Here is an 11,681-nt window from a genome sequence, read left to right as displayed (position 1 = left end):
CTTATCAAACATTAATGTGATCCCTTAATAAGGCTTCCCCCCACACACATTCCTTTTAAAACTGTTTTAAAAGTCAATCTCAAGAACACAAAAGAACAGTGTCTTCTGTGATCTGGTATTTTCATCCAGCTGGATGAGATCTGTTCCTGAGTTAACCATGGTAGACAGGATGGCATCAGGGAAGTTCACCTGTTTCCCACAAAAACCATTTTCAGGCCACAGCTCACGTTCCCTACCTGTTTGTTTGTCTTTATTTTCCTAAGTAACTTTGTTGTCATTGTGCTGTAATTAGAAAACAAAGTGCATCTCCAATAGCATTCAGGTCTGCAACCCATTATAATAAATTAGTCTCATAAAGTAATAAAACAACAAAAAAAAAGTGGCAGGATCCAGTGTATCAAAAATTCACTTCAGAGGTCTGCCAAGAAAATAAATTTGGATTACATCCATTCCACTGGATCTCAGGGCCTATGCAATGCCATGGATCTTAATTGCTCATGAAGTCTTTCCTATGGAAACATCTTCCGTTTCCCTTGATGGGGTTGGAAGCCAAATTTTTGCTCTTCAGCTTATCAAATGTTTGAGGCTTTTGCTCCCCAGGATCTAAGGAAACACAGAGAAAACAAACCCAGTGCAGCCATAAGAATCCTGCTAAGGTAAAAATACTTAATTCCTTCCATTCTGGGGGCTTTAGTGAGCTGTTAGCATACAAAATTTCAAGCTTTATCACAGTCTAGTACAAATGGGTTACTTATTTTTATATACAATATAGGTGGCATGGACAGTGAAGAGGAAATCTGCAATAGCTTTTAAAGGCCTGCTGATGAAACTGGAAAGATTGGGTCTGATTGTTTGGAGCAAGTCATCTCCAACAGCAGCATCTGAGCATCAGTTTTTGGACTGACTCCGTGGGCTCTTGGGAGCGAGGGACTGCCAGTAGCAGTCCCTTTATCAGCAGGGCTTTTGGGGCTGCTTTCCTACGAGAAGAAGCATATTCAGGAAAGCACTTTCAGTTCAAGAAGTAGAGGCTCAAGACCAAAAAGAAGGCTTTGCTCAAAAGTTTTCTGCATCTTGATCAAGTCGTTATGCATAAAAATAGCCCAGAACCACCTCCAGTGTGCTTTTTGGCCTCTTTTATGTGTCCCTATTGATAAAAAATTGCTTCAGGGTCAGCAAGGATGTGAGCCAAGTGGTTTGGTGACTTAGATGGAGGCACAACTTCAGTTGCATAGGTAACAACAGTGGCCCCAATAGATATACTATCACCCCTAAATGAACACTTTGCTTGAAGTATAAACAGTCCTGATACAAGTTAGGGTTTCACCGAGCTACAGAGGCACTGTGGAAAAAAACACAAACCAACCAACCTGTACCAGCCCTGGAGGTACTTTCACAACGTTTCTGAAAGTGACAATACTTGGAAAATAAAATTAATGGAGAATTTGAGAGCCTGAGGATATCTTCACAGAAACGCAGTTAGAACGTCTTGAAACTGGCTAATAATTTCTAAATGCATCTCGGCTTCTATTGAAAACTTCTCATGAAGTCTGGGTTTGAAGACCGCAGGTTATAAAGAACCATGGTATTTTTTACTGATGATATTATTAAAAGATGCCTCTTAGTTTAGCCTGATCTTGCAGTCATTGATTAAACTCTGGATATCATTGAAGGGTAGATAAGAAGGTGGGAAAAGCTGGTAGCCTGGGGTTGTAGTCCTAATTGCATGCTTACACTTGCATTTCTGTAGCTTTTAACTTGATGACATTTTAAATGGAGAGATTAATCGGCCTTTACTTTGTTATTTGCGATGTACACATTCAACACTGCGGGCCAGATAAACCAGGCAACATAAATTAGTCACCTTATTGGCAGGTTTATACCACCAGAGCATCTGGTCCTCCCTGAATTAATTTGTACTGCAGACAGGAGCCGAGTACGAGCGCTCTTTTAAATTCATGTGAAAAATACGAATATTCATCTTTTTTTTCACTCAGCTCTCTGTCTGGGCGTGTTTTTCTCAAGCAGGTTCTCCAAATTCAAAGTGACACGAAGCATGGGACTTACCTCTGGGAGTCTTGCACGCTCAGCCCTTCTCACAGACTAGCGTTTGCTGGGTGGCAATATGGAGTTCCTGCTTGTCAGGCACTGCACTGCTTGCCACGGGAAAGCGCTTGGCACTATCGGTTGTTTTTCAGGTAGGACATCTGTGGAAACCGGGTTTGTGCAGCAGATAAAGCAGCTTGCCGTTTCCTGGCCTGCCAGGTCCTTTCATAGAAGTGCCACACAAGAAATAACGCTCTACATTGATGTAAAATTCACATTTTAAAACTCTTGAAGCATTAATTCTTTATCTTACTGAATTATAGTGAGGTAAGAGGGAGAAGCAGGCCACGGAAGAAGGAGAAATGGGAAAGACTCTCATTTTGAAGTGAGATTTAGGGATGGATATGAAAACTAACAATACAATGCCCACTTCCAGCCTCTGAAGCACTCATATGGGTGTCAGGGCAATAACAGCCAAGTGAAGTTACTAATCTTCCATTAACATGTGCAGCAACACCAGATTCCAGTTATTCAGATCACCACAGAAACCCAGCAAGCTTCCAACCTTCACTTTCTGATTTGGGAAGCACTAGCAAAGCCAAATGCTGGGGTGAAGGAGGAAGAGAGGACATGTCCCTCTCATCAGGGGCATGATAAGTGCACAGAAAGGCCCTGGGAGATAATGGAAAGGTATAAAATAGGTACAGGGCATGATAAGAATCACAGGGTCAGTGATGAAGGGCAGATGAAGTCAGTTCTCTAGTGCAGAAGTGCATGAGGGAGACTGGGAATGGTTTGGGAATCCACGGGTTTGGATTTCTTCACTATGAGGGTGGTGAGACACTGAAAAAGAGAAACTCTCGATGTCCCATCCCTGGAAATGTTAAAGACCAAGGTTAGATGGTGCTTTAAGCAACCTGGTTTAGTGGAAGGTGTCCCTTCTCATGGCAGGGTGGTTGGAACTAACTGATCTTTAAGGTCCCTTCCAACCCAAACCATTCTAAGATTCCATGATTGGAATGCTTAGCTTAAAAACCTGGCTCCCAACTGAAGCTATTAGGGTGCCCAAGTCAGACAGTCAGATACAGTCAGGCATATCCAAAGACATTAAAGTCTACCCTGTTGATAATAGGGCTCCGGTGGTTTAGAAATTTTACTCTAACATTTGCTTTTACTGAAATGAATCAAAATAATAAAAACACTGTCAAAATTTAAATGATCCAGTCTAATATTTTTTTCTTTTCTCCCCCCTCCCCCTCCTCTTTTTCAGTCAGAAGTGCTTACAGTAGCAGACTAGACTTCGTAATAGAACCCGGTTATTTTTATACATCGTATTAAATAGGAAACATCACTGTTTTTACAATTTAGGTTATGAAATAAAAATGTCACCAGTGTTGTTGCTTTAGGTTTTAATGATCATTTTCTACAACATGAAATAGTTTGATTACCAAGACCTGCCGGTAGTCAATGATAGCAACTCACAAATAATGCTTCACACACCTAACAAACATCACACAAAACGTACCTTTCGTTACGTGTTTTAATAACTGGAAGTAGTTTGATTCTGATTTTTATACAACCAGTTATATATGAATATGTACACATATTCAGTTCCAGTCACAGTGTGTGTGTCCATATATATGTGTATATATATATATATATATATATTTGGATCTGCAGCAATATAAAATGAGCTTTACCTGTATATACATGTGCAAGTCTGAATGAGTCCTGAGTAATTTTAAAGCACTATCAGTCAAATCCTGTAAATTTGAAACTGATGCAAATGAAACTCAGGTTTTACAGTGTTAAGCTATTGTGAAGATGCTATTTTTCAGGAAAAAAAAAGAAATATAGCACTTTGCATTAGCTTTATGCATAGCTCTGAGCTCTGTACAGTGAGTGCACAGTATCCACTCGCAGTCTGGGTAATTAGAAAATCTGAAAAGATGCTGACAGCATTCTTCAGTAACTATTGCTTCCTCTGCTTCTTAATTAATGGCAAGTGATTCGTTCTGCTCCAAAACAACCAAGTGTGGAAGACTTTTACAGGGTTTAAATTATATTCTTTCTGCTGCATATATTTTTGTAAACATTCAAGTTACCCAGGCCCTTTAATTATACAATTATACAGTCAAATAGTTAAAATACATATCTGGGAGGGAAAAAAAGAAATATCAGTGGAGTATGAGCATTACCTCAAACATGACAGTATGCTGTAAGGCAACAGAAGAGGAAGTGTTCTTTAAGAAACAGCTTGGACAGAAACCAAAAGGCTGCTCAGAAACCCTCTGTCAGCATGACACACCACCATGGTAAACTCGAGATGCTCTCGCACCATCAGAACAAATTGTCTGAGCAAATGGGAAGGAAGCACTCCTGCTAAGGAACGGTTCCAAACTCAGCAAGAGAACACAGTATTAACAGAGCAACTTACACAAAAGGTCTCTATACCCCATGCCAGGAAAATGCAGGCACTGATATGAGAGCTGGTAAAGGACACAGGCTGGGGTGTAGATGTCTTTAACTGGAGTTGTTCTGATGCAACTTTCCAGGTATGGAGGAAGATAACTTTTCTTCTTCCCCTCATTTCTCTTGCATGGCAAAAGTGAAGGCACCACTCCAACTGTGCTCCTCTGGCATAAAGGTCCTGGCACAAAAGTTAGCTGGTCCCATGGCTGCTATAGTCAAAAACGCCTTTCCTGAAGAAGGGTGAGAATTCGCAGATGGTGTATTTTGACAGAGTTAGCCCCACTTTATCAATGTGCAGTGGAGACGAGGGAGAGTTCAGCATTGCAGAGAAAAAGCTCCTGAGGTATTTCTGTGGAAAGAAATGCAAAATGTCATAAGGCTGATTTGCTCAAACTGATCATGACCTCTTTAAAGAACTAAAACAATAGTGGTATAAAAATAAAAGAAGAAACAAGATCTCCATGACTGTGAAAATTCCTTTTAATAACCATCGGCTTTTAAATCCATCCATAAAACAGGTCTACTGAAATACCTGTATTAAGCTCAGGAAAAGCAGAGAAGTAATATTTTCCACTTTCTTCCTCCGCCAAGCTTAGTAACAGTTTTATTCTGTGCTTGTGTGATGCTTTCTGGTTTATTCTGTAGTCATGTAATGCTTTCTCCTAATCATGACCTGCTAATACTGCCGTCTAGCATTACCAAACACTATAGCAGGTGCAAACCTCAAATCCATTCTGCAGGAATTTCACTACATATGGGCAAAAAGGGACTTCAGAAATCCTTCCTTCATCAAGCCTCCACAAGCCTTGCATCGAAAGGGATTTGTTTTGATCAACGCCATCTGCACAAGGATTGTATGACTTCCATATTCTCCCAGAACCTACCAGCATGTTTTCACTGAGCTACCCTCTCAATTTAAGTCTTTTTTTTAAGTCACATAATAAGCATTCTCCTTCCCTGAAGTTAATACCCACCAAACGCTCTGCAACTCACATCTATTTGTACCTACAGAACTCTGACAGATGTACATTAACACCCAGCTAGTTTTCACGAACCTGATGAGGTTTCCTTCACACCTGGGTTGAACTATTACTATCACTTAGCATGGTTTCCTAAGTCGTATTTATAAATTTTGAATGAAACACAGTAGGTAAAGCGGTGATCAGACAGGTGCTATAAAGCACATAATGCCACCCAAAGAGGGACATGTCATCTGAAGTACAGGGAGAAACTCCTTTGCTCTGCCGCAGACTGATCACAGGAAAAGGCAACTTGAGAAATTACTCCCTAATCTTGGATTTAGTGGGAAATATATCTGTAAGACAGAACAGCACAATCTCCTCTAGAGAACACAAAGTTTGCTTATTTCAATACAGCAGCTTTTGCCTAGTGGAAGCAGTTTGTTCAGGAAGCAATCCTAATTATTCACTCTCAAGGAGAATTCCTCCATGCTCTAACAACCTGTTATCTACTGAAGTACCTTGGAAACCAGCTGTATTAATATTACGGAAAGCAGGATAACAAAAAACAAGGGAAAAAAAAAAAGGAAAAGAGCAGCTGGCACATCAGCTTTTCTCTTGGCAGGATTGGTGAATTTTCTTTTCCATTCAGATCTCCCACAGGTTGTATTAATGTTCATGGAAAAAAAAAATCCTTATAATAATGCCTTCAAGATGAATTCTAACGGACTATGAGGTAATTTAAAGTGAGCAACAGATGTCAGCATTTGTCATAATTAGTTCAAAGTAGGGCCCTTTAAAAAAAGTCCCAATCCAGTAATGCCTGAAGGATGAATATGGGAGAAAATCAAATGTAAAACATGGCATCCCGTTAGATTTTAGGCATTGTGCTGAAAAGTTACTGCAGTAGTTTCAGTTTATGGTTACTGAAGGCTCAAAATTACCCAAATATCTCGCTGGAGACATTGCAAGACCTATTGCATTCACCTTGGTTTGTATGGTCAGATAACTGACTGTCATGCCTTTTCTGTACAGCCATTACTCATTGTTTTGGCATGATAACTCTAATGGCAGAATGAAAAAAACCTTCTGCTATAAGATTATACTTATCTGACAGGGAAAAACTAGGAACAGCAGGTATACTTATCTTCCCAGATCTCCACACAAGAGCTGCTCAGTGAATATCACAGATTCTTTGAACATGAAAAAGATCCTTGGGAAAATGGCAACAAACAGACCCTACCAGATTATGATGGAATTAATTTTGTACGAAGGTTTCCAGCCATATGGCTTGGCATTATGTGCTCTTCAGCAGCCACCTCTGAGAAAATTAGCCCTCCTATAAAACCCTTATCTGCATTTGCCCTTGTTTGCAATGCTGATGGGTTAGCCTAACACAAAGCTGACGTGCCCTTGACACAAAGAAGCTGTTGCTTCCACGAAATAAAGGCTGCTCTGCCCAAATATGCTGGCTAGGATTGAAGTCCTGTAGTGAGGGGAACAGTGACTAACAGCAGAAGTGTGTGCTCGCACCACAACCATATGTCTCGATTAAAGAGCTGTGGCTAGGCACTAAGGGGGAAGGTTGCTCTGTCCTGCTGGCTGCAATGCGGATGACAAAGTGGAAGAAAGAGGGAGGAGAGAAGGAAGGGTGGTCCTTATTGGTGCATGGAAAGATGCTTCTCAAATTCAGATGGGATGGGAAGAAAATGAGGGTCACAGCAAGCTGGAAGAAGTGCAGGAGCACATCAACCCCAAGTGCTAGAGACGGTGGAAAGAAAATCTGCTCATAGATCCAAAAGGGACTCGACATGGATTTTGTTTGCAACCCAGGAGGCCACTGCAAGCTGCTGGAGTGGGAGCAATGCTAGATGAAAGGAAGTCCCCTGTCAGGACTCAGTGGGCAGCAGAGGGGTTGTTTTTCAAAGCTTTTATATTAAATCCATTTCCAGCAGCAGATAAATTTTTTCTTTATTTACACAACAGTGTTATTGGTGCTGAGTCAAAACTAGGTGGGAAGCACTCTAGTACTATTATCTTTTGATACGTTCCCTTTAAAAAGCAGAGCTCAGGGTGCCTTCATGGAAACGAGCAAATTTTATACAAATTAATGCTGTGGCTTCCTACCAGCACTTCACCCACAGCATCTAAACCACTGTCCCTAGTATGCAAAACGCTACGTTACAGCAATCCTACTTTTTGTAGGTTTGCATGAGTAACTTGGAAAGAAAGAACTAGACAACTGCTACAACTGCTCCAAAAGGCTTGGGTTTAGTAGCCATTTCTGTTTGGTAGCCTTTCAAAACTCCAGCTATTTGTTCTGGATTATTTAGCCTGGTAATCGGTGTTCTTCCAAATGCACTTAGGAGTTTCATTTCACTAATAGTGCTCAACCTGCTATGTTGCTGGAAAATATCCTAATTATACATGTGTAAACATACATGTCTCAGTGTAAGGGCACAGGACCCTGGCAATGAGGATGTAAAATGGGTAACAAACACCAATCGCATCGGTTCCTCAGTCTAAACACACATTCAGGAGCAGCACTTTAGAAAAGTGAAACACTTTTTGCATGTACAAAATGCTTAGAGACAGAAAAAAAGATAGAAAAGACAGAAAGGGTAAAAAAAACCAGTCTGAAACAGGAAAAGCAGTATTTTTTCTCTTCTCTGCATGCATTAAAACCTTCAGGGCCTGTAACTTAAATTTTATGGCAGCCAAACTTGAAAGTTTTAACTTTGTATTTTGCATTCAAGTGTTTGCAAATGAAACAAGGCTGGAGAAGGCGCTGAGAGACCCAAAGGTTTTACGTTACTTGTGAGTTTGAGTAGCTTTCCCTCCCTTTTAATTACATCAACAGCAAAATGGCAACCATTTCAAAAGCTTATTAAAAAGAACTTGAATAGGATTCACCTTTTTAGCACTAGGCCAGCGTTCATCTTATGCTCAATCCTTCACCAAAGCAAAGTCGTTCTAATGATTTTTGCAGTACTTCGTGACGTGGGACCTCGTAATTTTATACGTTATAACAGAAACCCATAACTTAATTTAAATTTATTAAAGTTATTACAATTAAAAAGCTTTCTAGAATGCAAAAGTGTTCTTACCATACTTTCAATTGTGGCATAAAAGAGAAATTCAGTTCAACGACATTGTTCTCATAATCCATTACAAACAGCCACAGCCTCAGAGACCAATAGCAGAGCTTAGCAAGAACTGGATTTTCTCATTAAACTTTGGTGCGCTTAAAAACTCATCAACTCTGGGACTTCCAGAAAGCAAAGAAAACTCTGAGCTTTCTCTCTTCTGCCACTCTTTCTAGCAATTAAATAAAAAAAAGTCACGTGTTTTAAATTCTTCAAATATAACACATTACAATTAGCATTATGAACATCACCTGCTCATATTTGACAGAGCTGAAAGCACCACAAACTTGAATAAGTTAAATCTTACAAGGCTTTGGGGATTCTTGAAACAATAGCTTCTTTTCTTTGAAACAATACCTCCCTTTCAACATCTACACATCAATGTGGCAGTCAAAAGCTTTACCACAAGGGCACAGAAGGTCACTGGTGGCAGAGACAGGACTAATTAACTTGCTCATCTAACTTCCAGCACCAGATCCACTCTCCCTTTAATACAGATGCTAGTTTCTCTCAGCACCAATCATATAATTATCCTGTTGACTGGTGTTAAGTGCTGCAAGCTTTAAATCAAATCTTGATTTGAATCATTCATAGAGCAAAGCATACCCAGGTATCAACAGCTGTCTTCTATAGGATAAGAATTTGATTACAAAAGAAGAAACAGACTGAAGCATATTCCCTGACTCTGAAACACCACATCATGCTGCTATTAGGTATTTGCAAAGTAAGATCTTCCCAAGGAAGACTCTAATACAAAACAAGCAGACAGGAACGTGCTTCGCTTCCAATCTGTGATCACAAAAATAAGGATCTGCTTAGAAGACAAGGCACGCAAAGGAAGCCCGCTATAATGCAGAAATGGGAGTGCATCTCCTGCCCTTGTCTCCTAGAAAGAAATTGTTAGGCATATGCAAAGAAAACTGAACATTTGGGGATCCTTTCCCAAATTAACTAACTTTCTCTATTTAGATCACTGGTACCTTAAAGAGAAAAAACAAATTACTTTAAGGGTGGTTCTTCAAATAGGAAAGACTGCAGCAATGCCAGCTATCAACACTAACTACCGTCTACAGCAAAAAATAAAAGCTCATCTGAAACGGCAACGGTGTCCCACATGAGATTTCATTCTGGCGAAGGGCCCTGTCTGGGGAGATGCTATACATAGAATTTGATGAGAAGAGATCATGCATCTTCCAAGGAAAAACAGGATTCAAACTTCTCATTGTATCTGCTTCTTCCTTGTGGTTTTGGTTGGGTTTTGTTTTCCTTACCGGCAAAAAGTCAGAGGGAATGAACACACTGTACAGGGAGGTAAACTAGGGCTGGAGTGCAGAAGACAGGAACCCTTAGGAAAAGGGCTGCAAAGCTAAGCCAGCTCTGCTTCATCCAAGACACACACATCTCAAACACCACACAGGACTGGATTACCTGGGTCAGGTGTAGAGGACCAGGAAAGCCATTAGCCATGATATAGGAAGTTTCTTTATGAACTGAATTCCAAGGGAGCAAGTTCTCTCATGCTGAATGCCCCAACATTACAAAGCAAGGGGTACTCTAGCTGTCCAAACTAGATGCTTTGTCCAGGCAGGGATCCCAGCAGGCTCCTCCTGCAGCCTGCAAGAGTAGCCTGGTCCTCCAGATCACAACTTGGTTCACCCCAGCTAAGCTTCTGCCCTGTGTCTCCCACTGAAACCATCTCCCCTTTCCTTAGGGACCACCTGAAGCTAAACTGGCTAATTAGCAGTGAGTAACTGCTAGCATAATGTTCTGATAGCCCTCTAAAAGTAGATTTAGATCCATTTCTGAATTTATTAAATTTGAGCAAGCAGGAAAAGAACTGGCAGACAGCAAGAATATAAAATATGAGGTAACACTGCTTTGGAATGCAGCAGCTCAAAAGGATGGGAGACCACATATAGACTATGACTATTAAATTTACCTCCAGCAGTTCAATATTCAGAACAGCTCTCCATTCACCAGATATTAACTAGCTCAGAAACATTTTGGCCTTCTGTGGAGTCTTCTCCTTTTTTTTTTTTTATAATAAAGGAAACATGATGCTTCAATTCTTCTCCCCAACACCCTGACATATATTACAAGTTATCATAAGGCAGATCTGAGTAAAATATGTGAGCAGGACAACATGTGATATTCAACATCTCGAGATCTCAAGTGATATTTCAGGCCCTTCAGGGACCTAATGTCACTTCTGGATCCATACACATTTATCTCTTGCACTCACCCTTAGGTTATTACGTGCAGCTGTGATTTCACAGCAATGAGAAAAAGACTTACTGCCTGGGATACTACCTGCTGCCTGAAGGATCTTATTTCTGTGAAAGATTTGGAGAGAAAGCTGCTAAAATTATGACATGAGCACCTGAGCCAATATCTCTTACAGAAAGGCCAGGATGACTGGGTTCTCCTTATAAGAACCTACAGTATTAGGCCACTGTCAAAGCTGTGCAAAGCTTCCTTGAGGAGTCAGGGGTAACAAACGCCTCCAGAATGTATCTATCCCACAGGAACCCAAGACCTTGCTCTAGTTGCACAGGATGCATGTGAGCAGAGAGATTCTTCAGAAGAATAAAGACAGATTCACATGTTTGCAAATGACAAGTCTCCACCATGTTAGTCATCATATTAAAGGGGGGGTTATTTGCTTCAGATTGGTAAACCTTAATTACGCCCAAGTTCGGATTAACCAGCTCCATGTTACACAAGCCAAGAATAAAGGACTGACTTGTTTTAATCAAACCCTTCCTGTTCACTTTGATTAGGCCTAATCAGAAGAGAGGCTCTCTACAGATAACGCCCAGGAGTCACTGAAAATATAGACAGAATTAAGAAATCTAGAACTTCCTAATCAGTATCACCTCACCTTGTGTTTGCAGGTCTTCTATGTATACATACAACTGCACCCCACACCACAACACTTTCCATCCAAACCAAATTTAACATATAACCATGCACAATGTACATGACCAGCTTTCTATAGCGTGCCTATGTCAAACTCCCCACTGCCTCACCAACAGACTTTGCCTGCATGAATGTCCTCTTA

General features: G+C 40.6%; 1 protein-coding gene across 3 annotated transcripts in view; it reads right to left on the bottom strand.

Moving 5' to 3' along the window:
- Window positions 1–3,435: 3,435 nt before the first annotated feature.
- Window positions 3,436–11,681, bottom strand: part of KIF16B (kinesin family member 16B) — a 139,885-nt gene continuing 131,639 nt past the window's right edge. For all 3 annotated transcript variants that reach the window (XM_061461520.1, XM_061461518.1, XM_061461519.1), the window contains one exon: window positions 3,436–4,864. In XM_061461520.1, coding sequence (XP_061317504.1) covers window positions 4,706–4,864 — 159 coding nt within the window. In that variant the 3' untranslated portion in view covers window positions 3,436–4,705. The remainder of the gene's footprint in view (window positions 4,865–11,681) is intronic.

Source organism: Pezoporus flaviventris, unplaced genomic scaffold, assembly GCF_033815535.1.
Source record: "Pezoporus flaviventris isolate CSIRO_AGI_PZ_B2104156 unplaced genomic scaffold, CSIRO_AGI_Pfla_v1 ptg000031l, whole genome shotgun sequence".
NCBI classification, from domain to species: domain Eukaryota; kingdom Metazoa; phylum Chordata; class Aves; order Psittaciformes; family Psittacidae; genus Pezoporus; species Pezoporus flaviventris.
Note: the sequence above shows the minus strand (reverse complement) of the source record. Positions and strands in the feature narration are given on the sequence as shown.